General features: G+C 40.5%; 1 protein-coding gene across 1 annotated transcript in view; it reads left to right on the top strand.

Moving 5' to 3' along the window:
- ofcc1 (orofacial cleft 1 candidate 1) overlaps nt 1–25,839 on the top strand; it is an 88,527-nt gene that overhangs the window by 38,244 nt on the left and 24,444 nt on the right. Inside the window, exons 17-21 of the mRNA XM_046065002.1 lie at nt 6,278–6,369; nt 8,144–8,289; nt 20,412–20,663; nt 22,974–23,226; nt 23,702–23,865. Of these exons, the coding sequence (XP_045920958.1) occupies nt 6,278–6,369; nt 8,144–8,289; nt 20,412–20,663; nt 22,974–23,226; nt 23,702–23,865 (907 nt within the window). The remainder of the gene's footprint in view (nt 1–6,277; nt 6,370–8,143; nt 8,290–20,411; nt 20,664–22,973; nt 23,227–23,701; nt 23,866–25,839) is intronic.

Here is a 25,839-nt window from a genome sequence, read left to right as displayed (position 1 = left end):
GTAGGGGTCCAATGCTAAAACCCCCAACTATGCCACAGTGGGGATAAAATGTCACCCTAATGTCACAAGCACTGGGATGGGAAGAATGGCAGGCCTCACTTGCAGCTTTTCTCTAATGAGGTGAATGTGCTTGAGGGTAGGGTTGTGCAGAGACAGTGGGCCAAGCTTGACAAACAGAAGTTACATTAAACAAAAGATATTTTGTCAGTTATATGCAAAACCCCAACAGATATACACAGATATACTACTACTATATATTGCATACACTCAGTTGGCAAATGTTTGAGCAGCAAGTACAACACTAAGATCCATCTGATAGACTTGTAACATATTCAGATATAGGTTTTTGATGATACAACCACCACTTAAATAAGTAAACAAACCCCAATCAGTGTTATGACAGGAAAACATCACATAAACCAATAAAATGAAGCATTTTGAATTGAATTATTCAGTTTAGATTTTGAACTTCTGATTTTACTTTTAATTGAGTACTGACAATAAATGGTGGCTAATATTAGCTGCTACACATAACACTGTTTATGTTACTGTTATCAAGCTATTCAAAAAACAGTTTTTGTAAATGGGCAGTGGGTACTCTGGCTGCCATATTTAAACGCAGCTAAACTTTTCATGTCAGCTAGACGTTCAAACTGTGGATTAGAGAAATATTATTAGTCTTACATTCACATGCTATTTAATTTTAATTTAAGCAAGTATTAAGCTTAACTACACCAAGCATTTTGACTATGCAGACACAAATGGTGTATTAATTTGTCAAGACATGTACGCAGGTGTTCTGTCTTTGACAAACTGTGGTTGCACTTTGTACTTTTTTAATGCGATACTACTTTTGTAGAGTTTGCATGTGTTGGACTGCGTGCAATACCTGCTGTTTGACTGAGATCCACACATTTCTGTTTGCCATTATCTGTCCCATTATCCACTAAAATACTCAGCTTTCAAAAGTAATCTGATGTCCTTTATTTTATATAATTTTTTCCCACTAAGACACAGAGTCAAATGATCTTCTGTAGCGACTACATAGTGGCTCAGTGGTTAATGTTAAACAGCCTTTTCAGTATGGAGCTTGCATGTTCCCCCTGCAATTGTGCGATTTTCCTCCAGGTGCTCTAGTTTCCCCTACAGTTCCTCCAAGACATGCAGGTCAGGCTGATTTGAGACTTACATTCCTAGGTATTAATATGATTATGTTTCCATGTTTTAGTCGTGTGATGGACTGGTGGTCCTTAGCTTTTCTTTCATTTCTTTCATTCTCATGCTGGGATAAGATCCAATATGATCCAGAATGTGTAAGTGTGTCAATCTGATGCACTGACGAACAGATGGACTGTGGTTGCGTTGCTTATCTGGTGGTCAAGGAAGGGTCATACCACAATTGTAACCACATCTAGAGGTGGCTAATGACTTCGGTTAATAGCAATAAGGATCCACTTCCTCATTTTAAAAATATACTGTTCTTTTTTCCCACCTAGTTTCAAGCCTTCCAACATCCTGGTCATTGCCAGGAATCAAATACAGGCTCATTTGGTATTGATCTACTACAAAGGCGACTGGCTAGCTTCTTTGTTATTAATACATCCCCCTTTTTTTCCTTTCTTTTTTTTTGCACGCACAGCTCATCTTTATTTAACAGTCCTCAAAAGTTTCTGGGGTGCTCTGCTTTAAACATCACACAGGCTTTTTAATTACAAATGAGTTGTGACAGGTCTGCTGGGTAGCACCCTGGCCCATTTTAAACGTGATGCCGGCTGACAGCTTGGCAGTGTTCTCCCAGCACTGAAACATGTGGAAGAAATTGGTCTTTTACATTTCACAGCTTGTCGCTTCCTCCGCCGACTGACCTGTGACCCCCCACAGAGATCCTAACACCCACAAGGGAAGTGTCCCCAACGAACTGACTGCCTTTCCAGAAAGAGAGAGAGCGAGGGAGGGAGGCACTCACTATGGGAGATTTATGTTCTGCCACACAAGGCAAAAGGTACCAGGTCTTTTCAACACACCCGGCTGCATTAGCTGGCTCACGTGCAGACATGGACGTCAGCGCACACACATTCTCGCAGCCAGGCGAGGAGGCTGCCTGGGAAGTGAACCCGATCTATAGTGAAACAACGGATCAAAAGGTGTCCTGCACAACACCTCATCCATGCCGTTTCCTAAGCCGACCTGACGTTTGCGCCTCATTTGCACACAGATCCGTTCATTTTGCATTACCTCTGGAGAGAATTATGGCATTCAGATGGGGAGATTACGTCGAGGTTGAAGGGAGTGATTGGACGGACAACTTTAACCTAGCCAAAAATGGAAATCCAATTCAGCGAGAAGAAGAACAAATTATCCCCTGTTCCTCAGTCCTCTGTCAAGTCTGGGGGTTTCAGATATTTCCTTCCCATTTCATGCCTCTCTGTTTCTGATGTGTGCTGTGTGGAGATCACTTTCTCTGTGCATGTGATGCCAGGATTTTCCTCATTATCCATTTGTCTCAGAATCAGGACAAGTATATGGAGACCTCTTGTCATTGCGATAACATACACACAGCAGAGCTTGACAGTGAGAGGTTTGTATTCCTGGGGCCTTAAGTTAATTAATCCCCGTAGAAAAATCACAGTGCGCAGTGACTTGTCTATTACAGAATAAAACCTGACATCGCAATCCAAGATAATAGCTCTGACAAGTTTTGATGGAAAAAATCGAAAGATTACTGTAAGTGCTATTGTGTGGGCATTAATACTTTTGTGTTTCATATTCACTTGGTATTGGATGGTTATAATTCTGGTTTACTACAGTTGACTCGTCCAAGCATAATGGAGTGTATTTGGCTTTTTAACATAGAGATTAGCTAGAGGCATACTGTGTTAAGTGACCTTTCACATTAACTGAATGATCCACTTACATTGGGTTTGTTTGAACCCAAATGACTAATTAGATTAGCGTCTTGTTTCATGATCGCCTTTAGTGGATCACTATGAGCACGCAGATGATTCTGCCATAACTGTATCACTGCTTCATTGGTCTGTTGTTTTATTAATTTTTTTTTTTTCAAATGCATCGTAACATCCATCCCCTTCAGCACCGATAGTGATTTCGAGGATTCCTCATCTAATGTCTTCTTTGGAGTGCTGCCCTGCACTTTCAGGATGTGTTCCCCTCCAGGCCGGTCCCAGTCATCAGAGTTTCAAACCACAATGTTACATCATACCCTCTCAATCAGTCGCACTGCATCCTGCCGATTAATTCAACAATGTCCAGTTTCCAAATGGATGGATTCAACCTTTGAAGCCTGTTTGCAGAGATGCACGTGTAAACTCTCAAAGTGGATGTGCAAGCCTAGGTGACTGCACATAGAGGACAAATACAGAGCATATGAGACAAATACACCCAAAGGTGTCTTGCCTCCAAAAAATCACTGACAATTCACAGTTTTTGTGTGATAACATTCTGCAGCCCATGTGTGGTTCATTGAACATGATAAAGACAAATTTGACTTTCAAGAGCAACAGAATATACAAAATATACAAATATGCACATATTAGTATGCGCTGTGTGTCTGTTATTGTCATTAAAATGCAATGGATTACAGGAAAATAAACCCTTGTGTGAAGCGAAACCAAATCCTCACAGTATTGTAGCAACCTTAATACAAATCCCGACATGGACTCAGGGGTATTCCATGAGTCACTGACCTTTGATCCTTCTGTAACTTTGGACCAGTCGTCTGGCAATTAGGGGCCTAGGTGAGCAAGATCCGCCATCTCAGGCTGGTTGTATCTCACTGGTAACACAGCGATGGGGTCTCAACAGTGTTACGGCCCTCAGGGTTTTCTCTTTCCTGGGCCTGTTTTTGTGTGTAAGCAAGGACGAAAAGAGGTATGTGGAGTTATGCTGTTGTGAGGTACACTTATTTGTATTTTTACCTTGAAAAATGTTTGTGCATGTTTGTAAGTGTCTACATATTAAAATCTTTGTTTTTATTCCACTGTGTGGGTGCGTCAATGCAATGTTATGCACTGGAAGATGATGGTGTGTGTGTGTGTGTGTGTGTGTGTGTGTGTGTGTGTGTGTGTGCGCGCAGCTCAGAACGCAGGGGGATAACAAGGAGTTTGTTGTTGGCCTTGAGTGCCCGGAGAGGCTGGAGTTGTGGCAGCTCCAGCGCTCTGAGTTCATATACGTAGCCCTTAGCTGTCGAAGCTGTCGATGATGTCGAAGCTGTCGATGCAGCCTCCGCGCTCATTCTGGTTCCACAGCGTCTGCGCATTAGCAAGTGGGGCCTGGCATAATGAGTGTGAGTGTGTGTGTGTGTGTGTGTGTGTGTGTGTGTGTGTGTGTGTGTGTATGTGCAGTCTAAGCATCCTAATCCATGGTGGTCCAAGTCCACGGTTGCTGTTGTTGTTGCCAATAAAGGTTTGGGTGTGGGTGTGTGTGTGTGTGTGTGTGTGTGTGTGTGTGTGTGTAAAAACAGCTGGCCATGGGCTGCTTTGCTCCGTCTCAAACTACCTGCACAGCAACACACACACATACTCTGCTGAAATGTAATATTTGCTCAAGTGCATTTCTACTTGGAATATTAGCAATACACTATTAAAACAATGCACTATAAATTACAAGAAAAATAGAAGAATTTGGATGTTTTAAAAGTTTAGAAATGCAGGTGGTGAACACAGGCTGATAAACTACAAAACTCACTACGTTCTCACATTTTGTGTATATAACAAAAAAGAGTTTCTGACATTGTGCCTGTTGATGCGATCCATCTCCCCTCAACTTTGAACTACTATTGCATCTTGCATCTCATTTTTCATTTTTAAATGCACCTTAGAATGTGTAAAAAAAAATAAATCAAGTCCGATCATTAAGATATGTATAATTGATAAATAATTAAATACACAATACATTTGACTAGGATTAAATCTACAAATCTCAATCTCAACACTAACACAAAATTGACTAGACAGTTATGTAATGTCATGAAAATATAGAAAAATACTAAACAATTTCATTCCAAGAATAGAACAAATATAACTTTATCACCTTGTAACTGTAGGCACTCTAAATGTTTATCAGCAAAGTGGTGGTAATTAAAAACTACCTCTGTGTTAGGATGAAATCTGACTTCAGACTCCTTTAAAAATAGCAGTGAGCAGACTATTCCTGCCATTTAAGTACCTTTTAGCTGTCAGAAGGATCTCTGATGTGTCGCCTATATTTAAGTTATTATTACTGATCTATTTAATCCCGCAGCAAGAGAAAAATCATATCATCGCAGAGGTTTCCATATGTATTATATAGATGTGACTGGTTCCACGGGGGAAAAAAAGTTTCACATAGTGAGATTTTTACATGTATCAAGCTAAGGTTTACTTAATTACAACCTCCAGGCAATGCAGGAACCCTTTTTTAAATTCTGTGAATGTTAATATGCTAAATAATGCAGATCTCCGACTCTTCAAGCATGAGACACACATCTGGCGGCTTACGATTTAAATTACAGCAAAAAAAAGGAAGAGAGAGACAGATAGAGACAGAAAAGAAAAAAGAGGGTTAGGGTGAAAAAATACTTCAAAAGTAATTTTCCAAAGACGGGAAGAATGGGAATATGTATTACAACCAAACTTAATTTCTTTTTTGATTTTTCATCATTTCTAATTGCATACATTAGAGTGTTGAGGCTGGGAAGGTTCAGCTCTGAGATTGGGGGAGACAGAGATGACTGTGCAGTGGGAGCTCCATAAGTTAACACTCCTCTCGCTGTACAGAGTGACATCAGCCTTTTGTCGCTTTTGCAAGTCTCCAGATAGTATACCAAAACATCTTCACTACCTTTGCCAGGAGTGGAAAAACAAGACAAAAGCAACACTTGCAGTTTGTTCAGAAATACAAGAGTATTTTATTTGATGTCTTGGTACACTGCAAATATATATTTTTCAACAGTTATTCTTCTCATTTTAAGTCATTACAAACATGGAATTTTTAGCATTTTGCTTAACTAAATGTAAACCTTTTTTTTTTTTATTATGGTGTATTCAATTATTCCGAATGTAAAATATATTTTTGTTTGTCAATTTTCATTATTGCTTTTGTGGAGAGTTCATCTGTATTTTTAACAACTCGTAATGTTTTGGATTTTGCAATACAAATATTCCTCAACCACCCCTGATCCTCACCATGATTGCCAGATGTGGTTTGCGAAAGAAAACAAACATGAACCTGTCTTTCTTTTTCACCCTCACTGCACGTTACTTCTCTTTTTGGGATACAGGGAAGAATTCCTCCTCAGGAGCCATTTCTGGAAACACGGGAGAGAAGAGTGATCCATGCAGGGGGAAGGCAGAGGGTGGGATTCACTACAAGGTAACACTATGATTTAAGAGAAAGTGTTCCCACCCTTGAAATGAGTACCCTCTCCGCTTTCCCTTTCTCTTTCCACCCCTCTCTGCACCCCAACAGACACCTCCCCGGCTTATTATCTGAGATTTGTCAAAATACATTTCACACTAACAGGTATTTTTCAGCCTTCAAAGCCAGTTTTGATCTGCTTGACAAGCCAAAGCAGCTCAAATTCTGTGAAATCAGCAAAGCCAGCCAGGCCTCCCTTTTTTTCTCCAAGCCGCTCTAAACACGCCTCTTCCTGTGCTACAGAGGACCTAAGCTAAATTAATCAAAGCCTGCATGTTACCTGCCATACTTTGAAGTGGTAATTGCAAAATTACTCTGTGTGCTGATCTGGCATTGCTGCCTCCCAGTCCGCCCCTGCTATTGTGCCTCCGCTGCGGCCTATTGTTGATTTGATGTTATAGTAGTTAGAAGCCTATGAATGAGGCTCCGTCTGTCACACACATATAAACACACTCCCTCCCCTCCTGCCTCTCTGCTCTATCCCTCCAAGTCCTTTTTCTTACTAACCTCCTTCTATTGATGTACAAGAGGCTCTTCAGACCACCATTAATCAGTGATGACCTGTTAAATAAATGAGTTTGTTGATATGAGGTTTTATTTCTCTGCAGCCTCTGTAGACCGTGTTTTTTTCTTCTCCTCTTGGCCCGATCTTTAAAACCTTGCAAACTCTGTCAAATGTCGTGGTGTGGAACCCAGTTGTCTAATGATTAAGTGGAGTGATCTCCAACCTGCCCCAGCCTGGGAGCGCTAGGGATCAGATTTCAACCCTTCAACCTGCAGTGCAGGCCTAATTAAAATGAATTTTCTCCAGGCGACCACTTTGCCCACAGGGCAGGAATCCAGCTATATACGGAATCTGCTCTTAAGGTATTGCATTAAATTTATTGTGGGGAGACACCGGAGAACATTGCGGTTTATATATCTCCTGCATTTTTTCTCTCTGCTTTCTTTCCTGCTTCTTTCCACCTTTTTATTGTGATCATCACTCTGGAATCCAAGCTTGCTTTGGCAAAGATTGCCCTATGAAAACGAATGGAGCTTTTATGGGGTCCTACCCATTTACTACTTCCTGGGCCTAGTTTATCTCAGAGAGAGAGAGAGAGAGAGAGAGAGAGAGAGAGAGGGGAAAAGATGAAAAAAAATGAAATGGAGAGCGGTAGAATGAGACAGGGGCGGAAGAAAGAGAGAGGTTTGCTTATTCCAACTGTGGATCTCATTAACATACATCAGTGAGTATTTCACAACTTCAAGCAGAAAGGCACTAAGCCCACCCAAGGGCAACACAGGCAGGGCTGACAGGGCCAGGGAAAGCAAGCCGTTAACATGTTGGCGGCTTAACAAATAATATCTGCTCCCAAGTACCTTGGTGAAATATTTAAAACCCCACTTCCTAACTCCATTTGACTGTGTTTATGACGATGACAGTAAACGACTTGTGTGGAAAAAAACAGTGCCAGCTGCTCAAATATCACATATTTAACACCACCGTCACTGTACGCATGCTTCCCAAATGAACTCAACTTGAATGATGGCGTGCCGTATGCGATTTTGCCGTCATTCTTGTCTCATGTCAATTCAGGCGAGGTTGAGATATAGGAGAGGCTTCAAAGTGCCACGCACACTGTCACTGTCACCGTGTGCATCCCCCAAGATAAATTCAGAGGCCTGTTTCCTGCTTTGATTACAAATGACATCCGCATGTGTTCTCCCCGATTTCTGCTCCTCACAGAAGAAGCCAATCAAGAAGACAAATAGCTGCGGCCCCAGCATGAGCTGCAGCAGCGCACTGCCTCGGCAGGCAGACAAACAGAAGATGCAGCCTTCAATGGAGAACCTCTCCACGGAGGAGATGGAGGAGTATACATTCTCCCTACAGTAAGTCTCACCACTCATTATCCTGCCTCAGTCTTGCAAAACGTGGAGGAAAAAAAAAACGTGGGTGACAACTGGTTTTACAGACATTGATGTGCACGGCATCAACCAGACGCTGACAACAAAATGTGCCTTGAACACCTCCTGTACAGATATAGTTACAGTAGTCACATGTCTTTCAAGGGAAATCCTAGCTAAATAGAGTTTGCATCTGCTATAGACTTTTTAACATGAACAAGTCACAGGCGAAGTAATTTGCAGAGCCTCATGGCCTAATCTAACCTGAAAAAAATAAAGAAAGTCACACTGTGTGAGAACTTTGCTAGTTTGTCCACAACAGCTTAAAATGTATATTTCGTACTTTAAAATATCACTGTCCCCTTTTGTGCTTTAATCACGTAAAAACTTTTCTGCATTTGAATTAACATGGACTCAAATGTCTGAACTCCTTTTGTTTAGACATTTTGTAGTTTACAGTTTTAACACAAAATAATCTAGTTTGATTCAAACTAATTTGGTTTGTAACAATACTTCATATGTAGCCAAACCAAACATTGCTCAACCTATACCCATTATGTCACTATGTGGTTTATTTGTTTCCTACTCCTCTGCACAACAAAATGCAACAACCGTTGCTTAGAGCATTTGATTTTAATGAGAAAACAGGGATGTATTAAATATAAACAAAGCAGGAAGCCCAGCATTTCAATCACCTTGGCCAAATGCGTTAAAAGCAACAAGGTTCAGCACTGTATGCCCATGGAGCATCAAAATAGGCTAAAAGCAAAATTGCTTATTTCAACAAAAAAGTCACAGGTATTTGTTTTCATGTGAACGTCAACTAAATTAAGGGGAGGGGATTACCACACACTACTACACTAGGGGGGAGAGAGAGGCAGAGAGAGGGAGCCGATATGTGTGAGAGAGACAGAAAGCGAGCTCTCCCTAGAGATTTAAAAGTACCCATGTTTCCTCATTTCTGGGAGTTGGTAATTTATAGCTGCTGGTCACATATTAAACAAGATCAGAGACTACTCCCTGACATCTTCTGAACATACTGGGGGAATTCAAATGATTACCAGCGTATCCTGCCAACAAATGACGACACAGGGACTATCTTGAGGGAGAGTGAATACAAAACGAACACAGAACCCAGGCAGGCTGCGCACAAAGGGACACAATTAAATGGTTTTCACGATTATTCATAGTGCCGCTTTTTACCTCTGAGCAGTCGCCGAGTTCTGTGAGATGAGACATTTCTGTCAGCTATAGGTACGGATGAATTGAGTTGGAGCCCCGGTGGTTCCCTGATGCCCTGTGAAGGTGCTACAACTATTGATTTCATCTTTACAAGCACACACATATCTCTGAGCTAAAGGCTGCATTTTTGCCCTCACCTAATCAGAGCATTAGAAAAATATGGTGCCATGTTGGCTTTTGCAAAGACACTGCAGTCTCAAAGTCATACCCTCACCATCCTCTCCCACTGTGCTGTTTGACTTATTCTGGGCTTCTCTACATCACCTGAGGACTGACAGAAACGCAGACGTAAGGGATTGTTTACTGATTTTTTCTTTTTCATTTGCCGTAATGATGTCATCTCCATCTCTTCTGGCATTTTGAGAGCCCCATTTTCATCTTTGTGCGTGTGTGTTTATATTCATTTGTGCGTGGGAGTTTGTTAGTGTTCATGTGTACATTTTTTTTACTGTATCTGTGCACAGTATGTGCGCACACGAAAGCCTCTGTATACATGTATTTTATGTGGGATGAGGATTCACACTGCAGTGATTGAGGGATATTACTGCCATCTATTGAGCCACAAGAGACTGAGCTCATTGAGATTTTTATAGGGCGCCCCGACACAAATGTGCAAATCAGAGGCTCATGCATTATTTAGCAAACACTTACAAACAGTAAGATTCAGTTAAGATAGTCTGAGAATCACACAAAATCTCAATGCATTCATTTCCAGAACATCACAAAACTTTATTCAGCAAGTAAAATTAATGTAAAGCAATGTAGTGGGAATAAAACAGGCCAATATCTTACAGAACTACTCAGTATGTATAGTACACATACTTATAAGAGTAAATCTGTGCATCACAGGCTGTGGCTACAGGTGTAACTTCAAAGTCTAACTTTATATTAGGAACTCAATTGTCTCAACTTTCTTTCAAAAGAGTATTACCTCATCTGTTCAGATTGGGAGCTGTTGAGGTGTCTCCATTATACATGATTTAATACATAAATTGTATTTTATATTTAAAGTTTTATTTCTTTGGGGCCAGGATCTGTTTCTCATTTTTGGAGTTAGCACTTGTTCATGTTCTTTTTAAAATTGTTTTATTTGAGGTTCCTAGTTGATAACCTCAAAAGCACTTCTACCCCCTTAAAAAAGAAGAATGAAAGCCATGGTATATGGAATCATCATAACCTTAAACCATAAATTACAATTTCAAAGGCAACACAATACACCTTTTACTGCAAGTATTGACAATGGCAAGTCAATTCTTGGAAAATGAAAAAGACTACAAAAACAAGCCAGGAATGATTCTTCTTGATTTCTTTCTTTCTTTTTTTTTTTTGAGTTCCTATGCCGGTGCTATCTGTTTGAACATGCATGAAAGACTGCTGTCGACCTTCCAGCTTATTTGATGTCTACAGGTGTAATTTTAACCACCTTTTTTTTCTCACAGAATAGTACTGAGCAAAATCAAAGCACCTGATTCAATACGGCTGTGGTAATTTGATAGGGCCAATTTAATGCTTTTGGATGGAGCCACAACTACTTCTAGAAAAGGTAAACATACTCAGACTGAATTAATTTTACAACTTAGACGGTACTTTAGCGGTACACTACAGTGTACAGTGATAAGTTACCTTTACGAACTTGCTTGATTTGCAGTCCCTATCACATTTTTAAAAATTTCCAAAATGACACATACTTAATACTGAAGAATTATCAGTTGTTGTTTTTATCTGTTAGATTTAGGTTTTCATGCATCCATGATTATTGCCAATTAGCTTTAGCATTGTGTCTCACACAACTATTTTTTTTCTACTCTGGTTTTGAGGAGAGAAACCTGTTTTAATCAAAGTCATTCTCACATAGCAATTAGATCTAATTAGTCCAATTATCAAGATTCTAATTACATTGAAATATACCCCCTAAATCTCATATCAATTATAGTATGTGTGACTTGTCCTGATCAGGAGACATGGGAAGAGAGAGAGAGAGAGACAGAGAGAGAGAAAGAGAGAGACAGAGTAACGACAAAGCTGGGTGGGAGGTAAGATAGAAGAGCATCCACATCCTCCGGAGGCCAAATGACTGCCGAACTGACTCCATCTGTCCCCAAAGCTTTTATTCCAAAAGACTGTATGGCGATTTGGGGATAAATGTCACTTAAGCTTCATTCGTTGTAGTTTTTTTTCATATTCAGAACTATTTTGTTACTTGTTATGATGTTATGATTAGTTACATCCTAGTTTGCATTAGCTGAGTGATTAGTCAAGATAAACAGCGTTTTAGCATTTAGGTTGAGAGCTAGATATCGAACATCATTGTGACATCTAAGTTTAAGCTGTAGAATAAATAGTGGTGGAAATAATTATCATCTTCATTAAAATTAGGTAACATATTCACTCACATGCCAAGATATGGCAGGTACTGTACACAAACACACACACAAACATGCTGACCTGCACAGTGTTATACTACAGTTTTGCAGTATGGCACTGTAGGTGTGCCGGCAAAACACACACACACATGCACAGCCTGTTCTTGTTGTGGAGTCAGAGGGAACACACTGACCTAATTTCCCCCAGTTAGCTCGCCTCGTTGGGGACCAACAATCCTCTCCGCCCGTTTCCCCCAACCGAGCCTATCAGAGCACTCACGCACTGTGTGTCTCTGTCTCTCTATCTTTCTGTGCCCTCCATCTGTTTGACTCTTTATACATGCTCAAGTGCAAGATTAGCAGTAAAGTGTACAGTTATATTGTTCAGGGCTGCTCATTTGCATTGGTCCATGACACTAAATACACAGGATTGTGTGCAAAACATTCTAGTGAAGAACCACTTACTATCATGGTGAGAAGGAGAGATCAGCCTGCAGTAACAGACAGAGAAAGAGAGAAAAACACCTGAAATAACAGCTAGCTCTGGACTGTCAATCCCCTGCATACTGCAGCTCCGAATCACAACTCAGTGCAAGGGTCAATCAATTCTGATGTAATGCTGGTAGGAGAGGTGGGTGGAGATGGCAGTGCTGTTCACCGCTGGGTCTCTAGTGCTTTCCAGGGCTCTTTCCTGTGCTGAGGGCGCAGGAATGTGTCTGCGTGTGCCAGTACGCGCATGCATGTGTGAAAGAGAGGCCCCTGGCTACCGCGAGTGCACATGTTAGGGTTTTCTGTGGCCAGACGCGCCCTGGGTCACTTCGGATCTCACAGACACACATACACAATCAACGTGCTGCTTCCTTTATGGAAATCAGAGCTGTCAGCTCCCTGACAGGCAAATGTTGCAACATGATTGGTTAATCTGCAGTGATGTGGGTGTCAGTCAGAGCTGACTATGGTCCCATTGGTGGTCTGGGTCAAATGAATATGTTTCCCACAGACACGTAAAAGAGATGGGGGGGGGGGGGTAGAGAGAGAGAAAAAATGACAAGAACTATATGTGAGAGCATATGAATGATTGCGTGTGATTTGTGCATGAGAGATTGTGTGTTTGTGTGTGTGTGTGTGTGTGAGCGAGAGAGAGAGAGAGAGCTAGGCCAGAGGTGACGATTCCCTCACGCACTTCTTTTTTCATCTGTAATCACTTGTTCCCCAGCCTGACATAAACATCTAAAAAAGATCAGCAAAAGTCAACAAACAACTCCACCAAGAAGTTAAAAGTGGATTTTTACATGCAGATATATGTTAGCTAATGCACTGTAGCACAAACATGCACTGAAGCACTGTGCCCAGTGCAAATAAATATGAACTTTTAGAAAAACATCACTGATAGGCAGCTCTAATAATATCACTGACAAGTAGTAGATGTGAATGTAATCAGAATTTGATTCACAGTGTAACATTTGTTTATATATGAGCATGATGTCATCAGCACCTATTTTAGCCATTGCCAATTTAGAACAAGAGCATGCTTCAGTGATAATTGCACTGACACCACAGATAACAGTTTGTGTTTGGCTTACACTTTATTTGTTTGGAGGCATGTGTGATATGAATGGCATTTTTAAAAACACACATAAACTCAGCTCAACACAAACCCGTATCCCATTTCTAGATTTTTTTTTCCCATCGGAAAAACTGTCATTGCTGATACTTTTTGCAAGGTTTGATCCTGTGATGGTAGCAAGAGAAAAGTGACATATGGTCTTGCTGCATCATGTAAAAACAGCAGTTTTAAGATGACCATTTCATCCTGCATTGACAAGTTACAGATGCCTAGTCTGTTCTATGACACAGGGTGGCATTTCAGGTCATGTCTTGGCATAGAAAATCTGTGTTTCTTGCTTTCTTTTTTATTTGTCCATCACCTACTTAATTGCTCTCTACATACACACTTATTACACATAGAGAGTCTCTCTGGCTCATTATTATTTCCTCTCTCTCGTTAATTCTGTCTTTATCTCACTTTCTCTGCCTGTAATTTTCCCCATCTTGCTCTCTCCATCCTTTCCTCATTCTCGCTCTGTCTCTATCTCTCTGGTGACAATGTCCTGCAGTTATGAGGCAAGGTCAGAGAAGTGAAATCCATTTAAATACTGATGCAACTCTCTGGAGGCCCATACTCAGCCTCCGCAGCACTCCTCCCTGTACGCCTCATCCAAATTGATGAATAGATAGATCATTTATTATTTGTCCAGCATTAAACATTCAATGTATTTCACAGTGAGTATTTTCTCACTGCCCCCAAAAAGCTTATAGAAATAAAAACAACCTGTTCTTCATTGTTGAGGACTGTGGTGGTAGTTGTAGTAGCTGAGTGTGTAACGAGGGCCTGGGAAGTCCCTGTGTGTTTGTTGATCCCAGGTGCAACTGCATTTGAAATGTTTCCACCCTAGTTTATGGCGCACCAAGGGACCTGCCATTTCCATGTTTAAATTCCCTCTCGTGCTAAGTCAGGCGCTCCATAAAAACGCCACATGTTGCATGGCAATGAAACGGCTACCTCATGTACATATCTAAACTATTCCAAGGTGTGTGTGGAGGCCTTAGAAGTTTGCCAATGAACAAAGAATATCAGTGTACTTTGAAAGAAATCTCTTTCACAAAGCACGTCAGTGGTATAATATGAGAATGAACTAGTCATTGTTGAGCATTTGAGTTTCATTTATCTCTGACCACATTACCATGACAATGGAAAAGATGGATTAGAAGATCAATAGCACTTTCACAATCTGGTTGGTAAATATGAAGCTACAGCCAACAGCTGGTTAGAGAGGATTTATTAACATGTTATGTTTAGTTTCTTTAATGGGGTTATGTGCCGGACAATTTCTTGCCCAGGCACAGTACTTCCTGTCTTTTTTTCTGAGGTTGCCTGGCAACTAGCGGAGACTTCAGGAAGTTACTAACGGTGAATAAGCAAACAAATCCTTCCAGGTTTTGAAAGAAATTGCATGCACAATTACTGATCATAATCAAAGAGCAGTAATTTGTATCTTTATCTGAAATTATTACATATAGATCAACAGATCATTTTGATGGTCATCGCCATGGAATGTCATCTTTCAGAATTCACAGCCCCAAGTAGGAGTTTTGTTTACCGACATAAAATGGCCCACATCCTTCTCTTAATTAGCACTATGATGCTAATATGAATGTTTCTTCACATTAAATCAGATGTAATCACCAAGGCAACACTTCTATCAGCTTGCGATTCTGTGCCATCATTGTGTATCCACTGCTAGCTTATCAACAGCACAGAGCACTTGTGGCTTTCTCCATTGCCCCCATATGCTTGCCTGCATGTGAGCGAGAATGAGCAGCCGCTTTTAGTCAAACACGGGTTCCTAATTAAGTTTAATTTTTTTTTTTTGCTGCTTTTGATTATGCTCTCCTCCACTCCCTGTCAGCTGCAAATAATTCTGATAATTTGGTGGTGCATTGTTACACCATTTTAATCACATGATGATGGACTCCAGTTCTGCTGCTGAGTCACTATTCCATAATTCTTTTAACTACACCCCAAATACCTGCCACAGTGCTCCCATTTTCTCAATGAAACTAATTTACATGTATTCTAACTTTGCCAGGGTCTGTGTAAAAACACTGTTTATAAAGCCCCCACATGGTAGGTAAGGTAATTATTCTTGGAACAAATAAACATGTTTTTTTAAAAGAGGGAAGAGAGTGAAAGAGAAAGAAGGAGAACAAAGTTAAAGTGATTCAAATAAAAAAAATTGTGATTTTTTTCCAGTATAAATAAAACTTCTCTTCAAGATGATACAAAAATGACTCAATTATCTAAAAGCCTTGCAGGCGTAAAGAGCTGCTCTGTTCAACTTGTTTTTATGCACACACATACACACACACACACACAAACACACACATTTAAGGTGCTTTGGAAAATGATACCAGCATAGTAACCAATGATTATCATTTAATATATCTTGCGGGAGCAGGTTTCTTTGTGATTTCCCTTTTGTGATGTGTCGTATGCTTCCTGCTTTATATTTGCCCCACCTGTGCAAACCCTGCTTATATGCCAGTCATTACGCAAATGTATTTGCTTCTGTGGAAATGCAATAAACAAGCACTTTAAGCTTGTTTAAGTTTTATGTTTCTAATGTGGGAATGACCAGAGCATCTGCACATGATGTAAACTTGCATTGGCACACATACACGTTTATGTTTATGCAACACATAGTTGATTTAAATACAGATTGTCCTTACACAGGGACCTATATACTGTATCTCATATCTGTAAATGTATGGAAATACATACACACCGAAAGTCAGTTCACTGATCTTGAATTATAGATGATCATTGTATTTTCTAAACACAAACATATTCATAATAAGAATGACTCTAGACAATGAAAACAGTAGATTGTTGTCTCTAGCAATTATAAACAGCATTGTAAAGGTCAATCAGTGTGTGTATGTGCACAGTATGTGTGTTTATGTGTTCTTGTTATATGTTGTATAATTGCAGTGCATGTCATTCTTTTGACAAAGGCTAACCTGTTACTGTCTGTGGAATTATCCTATAGGTTATTTATGCAAATAATAGACTCCCCCCTTATAATATCTATGTTTTAGGCTAGCTGATAAGGCATTTTAGCAGTAATATGGCATTTTTCTTTCATAGTACCACAAACCTCTGTTGTCATACAGTACAGATTTACTGCAGTTGCATCCTTTCAAAACAGCAGATAAATACTGTTAACAAAGGAAACAGTAAAGGATCTCATTAGTCTGTTAGAGTTGGACAGGTAAGAAAACTATATTTTTAGGGGTTGTTATTTCATCATGAAGATACTTTGCCTTGGGTTTGGTTTACACACAGCTTGGAAATACACTCCTTTTTATAAACAAGTTAGATTTGAACTTGTTTGAATGTGCACATATAATACCCATTGCCACATGTGTGCATTTGATTACAAGTTGCAAAGTGAGTTCCGCACAACGTTTCTTTTACTTTTTTAAAAATTACATTCAAAGCCCTAATAACGCCTTAGAAAGGAACAGGTTGTGTAACCCACAGAGGGCAAATGACAAATACTGTCACAATCCAAAACAAATGCATTATCAGCATTCTTCAAAAATGAAATGTAAACAAAGATGTGGTATCTTTGTCCCATCTCCTGACACCTAAGATAATCACACTTCCATAATCACCACAACGCACATCTGGGCCACTAAGAAAACAATTAAGTTATCTGTCAATCTTTTAAGTCTATTTTCACACTGTATCTTTGCTTTCTCTATTTTCCCAATAGCAAACCATTCTTCGACTATGAGGGAAAAAGAAGTGTGGTTTTACTGTATTTATAAACAATGCCGGTGGCCCAAATAAGAAAGTGACAGAAAATAACTTAATCCTCAAAATAAAGGGATAAAGTCCAATACTTTAAGTGGCCTTAGACTGGAGGGTTTAAGCCATCAGGGCAATGCAAAGGGATTCTGAGGGTTACCTTTACTCTCCTCGGCCCTGGAGCCTTCTCAACACAAATCTACTATTTAAATTGTAGCACCCCACTGTAGTCCTTCCTCCCCTCCTCCATTTCTCATTACCCATGCCGTCTTGAAGGTTTAATACTTGTCTGTACTTGCTATTCACTTTGTGCTATTTTTAAGAGCACAGTGCTTGTTTGTTGTCATGCCGTACAACGTTAAGGGACACAGCCTGGGAAAACCAGTCCAGAAAATGGTTCTTGCTCCAATGGTTGACAGATATATGCTAGTTAAATCTGATTTACAGGCCTTGGCACTCTGTGGCAAGGTTTAAGGAGGATGATGAGTCCTTTTGCAATGTGCTTTGATGACATGGGAATGAACAACAAATATATCAAAACTAAGATAATGAGGGAACAGCTTCTGGCCCAGATTTCACAGAATCAAACTACAATTAAAATATGGTATTGTGTGCCAGTGCATGGCTGTTGAAATGGTTAGTTTAATCTCTGGGCCGCTACGCCACATGCTATCAGTCGTTCAGAGGACAAGCTGTGATATTGGAATGAAACATTGTTCGTTCCTCCAAGATAAAAAGCCCACACCTCCACCCCCTGCCTTTCCCTCTTTTTTTGTATTGTACTTTTGTAATTGGAGGTGCCATAATGAAATCAATTCAGTGGTGATAACAGATTTCACATCACGTTACCAGTTTCCTTTGGAAGCGGCCACCACATGAAGACATCTAAAAATATACCTCTTTCATGCATCATCAATATCTTCATTATATGAAAGACGGGCGTCAGGTTGTATTTGCTGTTTTCGTTTAATGTCACTTGACAGGGTAGCATCTTGCCTGTGTCTGTGACACACTGCTTTTTTGTCTACTCTGTAATTCCACTTTTGCAGACATGCGGAAAGCAGTTTTATACCACACAGTGAAGCAAGTCGTGATAAAGCTTGGAACAGGATGTTAGAGCCTTTGTCAAAATCATAACAGAGGAGCACAGACACACATTTGCTCACACATTATCATCTTTCTGTTAGCATTACGCCTCAAAAATATGTATAAACACACACTTGACACTGGAATTGCACACTTTTCAACATCATGCAGTCACAGCAAAACCGTTTTTTTTTTTTTTTGCAGTGACCTGAAAGCAGACATATATATTGTGGCAATATCTCCTGTACAACTTACAGGAGATATTGTATGTATGGCTTCTTTGCTTCATTTAGGCATTTATTCCAAAGATTCAGGGTAGTTACTTTAAAGTTGTCTTTATTGCCAGTGTCATTCATTAATATCGAGCACCCCCTTACAAAAAGAGGACATTTTATTATTTTACCACATACTGCTATTCTCAAGTAGCATTAATAGTAGAGTACAGAAAACAACAGTAAACACTGCCTTCAGATGATTTAATTTAAATATAATGCAAAAGCAATAGATGCAATGTAATTCATCCGTATTGCATATATTATGTTGTAAGTACAGCATCTCACTGACCTCACACAGGGAATATAGAGTATATATGCAGTGGAACACTTGTGGAATACATGCTGTAGTTTATAATCTCCATCACAGAACTGACCGGCAACTGACTTCTATGGCAGTCTTATGTTTATCCTCTCTGCTCCATTTTATTTCAGCCAAATTATGAATATTTATCAGCCCAAACTGTTGACGGAGCGTTTTCTGAATGAATCTCTCATTCTCCCACGTGTACTACACGCTACACCACTGCTCTTGTGTGCATCCACTAAGGAACTTGATAACTACAAATAATTTAACAGAGTGTGTACCCAACTCACAGGAACAGCAAAGAGGATCTCTTTTTTTTAAAATGCAAATGTGTGATGGTTGATATGGTCATATGTCAGCAGCAAAACAAGCAGAGGAAAACACAATGCTGCATTTTAATGTAGGTCTAGCCTAATTATTTGGTGGTGATGGTGATGGGGGGATCAGGGCGGGGCAATACAATTGATTCTGTATTTTCTTGTTTTTCCTCTTTAGGCAGTGTACCATTTTACCCTAGATACACACTACAAAGTGAATTCCAACTGTGCTCTGGGACACAGTGGTGAGACACAGGGATGTCCACAGGCAAAGGCCTTAAGTCGCACTCCGATGCTAACCATAGCTCTGCTGTTTACGCCTACTTTAGCCTTGGTCTAATTACTGTCAGCCAGACAATAGGGGTCATGTTCAAACTATTGTAAATGGATGTCTATGCACATAACAATAATCACTAATTTTCAGACAAACACACAATGTACAGTATGTGGTATGTGGTATGTATGTTTTTTTTTTCTTTACATATATGACAAATTTTGAACTCTACTCTCCTCTCCTCTCCCCTCCTCTCCTCTCCTCTCGCTTCCACTGTTCCATCTGTGCCCTCTAAATGAAAGGGAATAGTTGAGCAGGCCTGACAAAGGGCGGCACAGAGGAGGCAGAGGTGCTGAGGGAAGCTGAGCACTGCTGGAAGGGATTCCTATCTGTTTGTGTGTGTGTATGTGTGTGAGTGTATGTGTGTGAGTACATTTGTGCACATGAATACTTGTGAATGTGTGTCAATTTGAATACTACATTTCCCTATCTATGCTGAATGCATCTGGTGATAGCAAAAACCCCAACAACAATGCAAATAATAAAGACGTATTTGCACTGTGAATACAAAAACATGTCACTACATCTAGTGTGGTAACTCACCTTACTTCATGTCAATACAACATACATGTTGCAATTTAAATCATCTTTACTGACACTGTCAGCCATGTGCAGGAACTATTTAATTAATCATCCTGTGTTCAAGCAATATAGATAAAAATGTAGTGTCCAGTTTTTTTCTTCTAGGAAATTTTACAGTTTAGGAAGTACATATGTACATCATATACATTATTGTGTTTATAATTATCATTATTAGAAGAAAAGAAAAAGTAAAGAAAAAAAGTTAAGATGTCTGATTGTCTTACAAACAGCTCAGCACTGACTGGATTGGGCTCCAGCCCCTCACGCCTGTCCAACCGAGCCCGCCTGGCCCTCTGCATGCTGCCGTCCGAGCTGGGCCTGCCGTTGCTGCGGCAACAACAGCCGCATAGTAGCTGGCGTGGCTCCGTTCGGCAGCTCGGCCTCATTATGCTGCTGCTGGCTTTGATGTGGTTTGTGAGGCTCTACCTGCATTACTGCAGCCAGTGGCTCTACCTCCAGGCCATAGCAGTTCCTGTCAACAAGTGAGTTTGCTTCCTTTGATATTGCCCTGCGCGCGCACACACACACACACACACGGGCGGGGGAGGCGTATGGTTACACATACACACAGAGAGTGGAACTACATAGACATTTTTGAGCACACACATCACTGCTGAGATAAATCCCTTTACATGGAAGGCAGATACATACGTAGATTACTGAAGCACATAGGCACATTGCAGATGCGCACACATACATCACATGCAGTCGTGGTGAAATGGGATGTGGAGGGGGTAAGGAGCAGAGGAGAGAATGAGGATGTGCAATGTGTCTGAGTGTGTGTGTTGGAAAACATGCACCCTCACACACTGGATACGCCCAAATCATCTGTTTGGAATCCCCCCATTAACATTTTAACAAGACTCTCTCAATATTAACAAACCATTGCTGGGGGAGTTTGTTGCTTTCACCACACAGCTTTAAGTCCCAAAAGGCTACATTATTTGGAAGGAATTTATTGTTATTATTTGGTACACAGGATTGATAATAAACAGCAATAAGATACCACAGAACTGTTAAATCACATCTCAATGGCATATGGTGCTGATTTAATTCATCACAATAAAACAAGCTGGCTGCAAACATGCATACAAGGAGGTTTTTATTACAATAACATGGGGGTGCAAACATCACGCGTTAAATCATGGAAAGTAATAGAGGAAGGCTCAGGGAGGGAAAAAAATGTGGCTGTTTAAAAAAAGGATGGACTGAGGGGGTGGATAGGAGGTGAAAAAACTAAAATGCGAAAACAGAGGGGGTCAACGTTGGATGACAACTTCCACATGTCCGAATCTGCTGCTCTCCCTCCGAGCATTTCTCTCTCCATGCAATGGCCAGAGCTGGTGGTGCCCAGTGAGAGAGAGACCAAGTGACAGTCAGAGTGGCTAGTGTGATGACAGGCCACCCTCCCTTCTTGTTTTTATCTCCCTCTCTTTTTCCCTCCTCTCTGACGCTGTCTGTCTTTGCCTCCTCCTTCCCAAAAATCCACCCTCGGACATTAGCGGACAGCAAAGTGTGCCTGGGAGCAACAGTCTCCAGCCCCAATGTTGCTTTTTTATATACTGACCCAATTAAAAGTAGTGATACAATGTCAAGTGATATATATTTTTAAGTATTATATAATTGGAGTGCTGTGCTCATGCATCAGTGTGTAACCAGCATTTGTGTAGCAGGGTCAGGTAACTATTAGTATAAAGTAGTATCAAATGAAAATATATAAAGAACAAGTACTTCCAAGTTGTATTTAAGTACAATCCTTGAGTAAATGCACTTAGTTACTTTCCACCATTGTTCAAGGTAACATTCCCTGGAAATAGCAATGCACATGCTAAAACCATTACAAAAGTACAACATCTAGTTCATACAATTTCAATACAATATCACATTTGAAGAGACACCAAAATTTGATTTAATATGGAATGATGCTGCCACCGTCAATATTTGATGTGAAATGATTCTGTCGCTGTGAAAAAGCTGTTACAATTTATTGAATTGGAAAGTTTCATCGTATCATATCAAGATCTACTGTAAATGAAATATTACCATGCCATTTTTGGACTGAGATTGAACAGTGCAATTTATCTGAAAAAGAGAAGCCTAGATTGTTAAAAAAAAATAACACTAAACTCCTCTGTCTGTACCGGTCATTCAGTGAGTTAATCTCTGTGCTCTAAAAGGACTTTTGGTGGATTGAATCTGTGCGCTAAGAGATTTTGCCTCAGATAAAACACCAATGGACCTCCGCTGTCAGATTAATGGAGAGAATCTGAGAGACGCTTGACTCTTGGAGCAAATCAGATGGAAATTAATGAGCAAAAACTGGACCTCTCCTCTCCCACCATTGGCTCTACCTCCTCCTGACTGATGGGAAGATTAAGAGACTCATGAGGCTTGTGGTAAATGGGGAGTTGAGGAGTTTAGGGGGCTTAGAAAAAAGCCAGCACAGGTGTTGATACTCGTATTTGTAGCATTTGTAAGTTTTTTTTATTTTTTTACTTCAATATATATACAGATTGTCAAAACCAATAAAAGTTTTCATAAAATATGTCAAATGGGACCAGCAAGGCAGCTCATTCTAGTAAAACAGCCACTTATATTGTTAATTGTCATCCAAGTAATTACATATGTTTAAATCAACACAAACACTAGAACATCATGTGTGGATGCTGGAACCAGTTGCCCTTGACCTGCAAAATATCACAAACACAAATATACTACACGCATATTGACACATGCACACACTTCACACTACTCACACGCAAATCACCCACCTCCGTTTCCTCTCCCGCCAGATTCCAGTTCCACGCACACACAGTGGACCTCGTATACCAGAGTTCTTTGCTCCACACCCGCGAGGAGCTGGCGATGGTGGTGCTGGGTCCCCTGACCTTGAACGCAGTAACGTTCCTGCTGGTTCTGATCAGATGGGGCTGTCAACAGATATTTGGCTCACTCCCTTCCTTCACGTCAAAGTTTATCATGGCTCAGGGAGTGTGGACAGTCCTCGACCCCCTGGCAGTCTTTGCAGTGGACGCCATCCTCGGGGTAAGTCACTTAAAAATAACTTGGACACTTGTGCACTTTAAATAGGAGTTCACTCTATCTTGGCAAAGTGACTTTAGATTACAAAAAGGGGGGAGGGGAGAGGGTGAGAAAGAAAATGTGCAAGGTTAGATGGGTGTCTTTTTTTGGCGGTGAGTTGGATTTTGTCAGTGAGGAAGACTGAAATGATTTGGAGTGTTCATAGTTGTGAATCACTTGACAAGAGATAATGTCTACATCAAATCCTAAATGTCATTTTAATGGTTGTCTGACTTAAAAAGTTAGCAATGTAAGATGTAGAGTGAGAGGAACATCAGCTGGACAGTGTGTGAAACTTTGTCCTTAAGCCATCATGTGATCTTCGTTTGGTCAATCGCTGTCCTGGGCTTCCCCATATTGAAAATGTCCTGACCTATACATGTAACAGTTACAGATTTGTCTTTTTTTCATGCTTTTCTCTCAATCCCTGTCTCCTCAGCATCTTGCTTACAGCCCAGACACACCGGTGGGTGACGCAGCCAAGCTTTACTGGCACTTCTATCGAGCTGACCAATCAGGTGCAGCGGGAGTAATCATCACCCTCTTCCTCTATGCAGTCCTTTTCCTGCTCTCCATCACCATCCTCTCCATTTACCTGCTCAGGTAAGACACACAGGACGGTGATGACCTGATCTGATTCCTATTCCACTTCCTAACCCTTGTATCACTGAGGCACAGTGATGAGCGTGCATTCCATGTCCGCTTAAATCCAATCGATTCAGGTTCCAGTCAAGCCAGTTACTTTTTTGATTCTATATTGCTGACCTTGAGCTCAGTGTCTGACCTTCCTTGTGGCATCCCAACAGAGCAGAAGCTGGAAATGATCATTTGGGTATTTCTGAATGTGACATAGCCAGTAGGGACAGTGTGCCAATGAAGAGGAAGACCCTTTCTGAAACACTCTAGCCCTCACCAGCCTACTAATCTCAAGCACCAGTTCAGAAATAACTCTAAACCATCCACCCCCACAGCTTCATGCCATGTTCAACCCCATCCACCATTTCTTTCCCTCCTCTGTCCACAGAAAAGGACAAAAAACAACAGAAAATGAAAACAAATGTTGATCTAATCCATTTTGATTTTATAGTCGCATGGAATTACTTATGCAGTTATGCATCAACCTCACACATCTACACACACGCACACACACACACAATGAGTTATCAGACATAAAAGCAGAAATACACACATGCACCACACAGTTGCCTTTTTTGAACACACTACACTCTGCAACTGGTTGGAAAATCTGAAGCATTTCTAATTCAAAAGTTAGATGTGTTTTGATATAGCGTGAACATGTGAACCCCTTACATTATCCGATTAGGCTGAATGTTTTGCATGGTTGGTATCACTGCAGGTTCCATACATACTGAAATGGACTGCGCATACATGGTAGTGAACACACAATCTCTATCTTAATGGACTGTGTGTTACACTCTTGCAGATTGAGGTCACCCATGCTGAAGCATTCACTTGCTAGGTTTTAGCGCCTCAGACTGCTTTAACAAATGTTTCTGCTAAGCCTTCATGTCCTCTTTAGAGCTGTTAGGAGCCTCCTGATTAGTGGGGATGAACGGGAAAGACAAAACAACAATGTAAGATTCTTTCACAGCCTAGTATAAAAGGCTGGTCCGTAACTGTCAAACATTTTCTCAGTTTTAGAAAAAAAAAAAGACAGACAGGAGATTGACACTGACACTGACATTGCAGTGTCCAGCTTATTGCACTCATCATGTTTTTTTTGCAGCACGGAAGTAAAAAAGTAGAAGGCGGGTGATAAATTACTGAATAATGTAACTCAGTGTTCATCCAAGGTGTGTTCTCCCACCCTCATATAAGACCAAATTCCATTAACGGCTCAAAATGTAAGAAAACCCTTATTGAATTAATCAGTTTGAGATTGGCGGCCGAGGAGAGGGTGCCATCTAATTTCAGTAAGCGGGACGCTTATCGGGCTCCAGCTAAATGGACAATATTAAAACAGCAGCCGGGAATAATGACTTCTGCCACTCAACCGCCACACGGGTTTGTATTGAATGTAGGCCACGAGGCTGAAGCAAGGCTGATAATTTTATGGGTTACAGTTTCCTATTGGCTGCAAGGAAGGGGCTCTGACACAGAGCGTGACCTATTTCTAAAAAAATGCCTCGGGCTATATGTATAGATAGAATGGACTGTTATCCTTTTTTAATTACATTTTAGGCAGCCTTTATTCACTGGCTGCAAAAATACACATCAGTGATGTGTTTTACACCTCTATCTTCTTTGAAACTTTATAAACACCACAAAGACTGATGTTACATTGACAGTGATGCCATTACATCCAAATTATTACAAGGTTCAAGACTAAATAATTACTTAGTTTGTATTCCCTTACGTAGTTACTTTACTTACTTGTTACTTGTTTCTGTGTTTGTGTGGGTTTTTGTGTAGATGGGTTCTCAGTACACACTTATACATGTGTATATATGTACATGCAGCATACAGTTTAAACAGGGACTCAGGGGTAAGGGGGTAGTGATACTCCATTGCCACTGGTCACCACTAAAAGAAAGTGCACTGATAGCGTATAACAGA

The sequence above is a fragment of the Micropterus dolomieu genome, linkage group LG01 (genome assembly GCF_021292245.1).
Source record: "Micropterus dolomieu isolate WLL.071019.BEF.003 ecotype Adirondacks linkage group LG01, ASM2129224v1, whole genome shotgun sequence".
Classification (NCBI taxonomy): Eukaryota; Metazoa; Chordata; class Actinopteri; order Centrarchiformes; family Centrarchidae; genus Micropterus; species Micropterus dolomieu.
The sequence above is the reverse complement of the archived record's forward strand: the minus strand, read 5'-3'. Positions and strand labels throughout refer to the sequence as shown.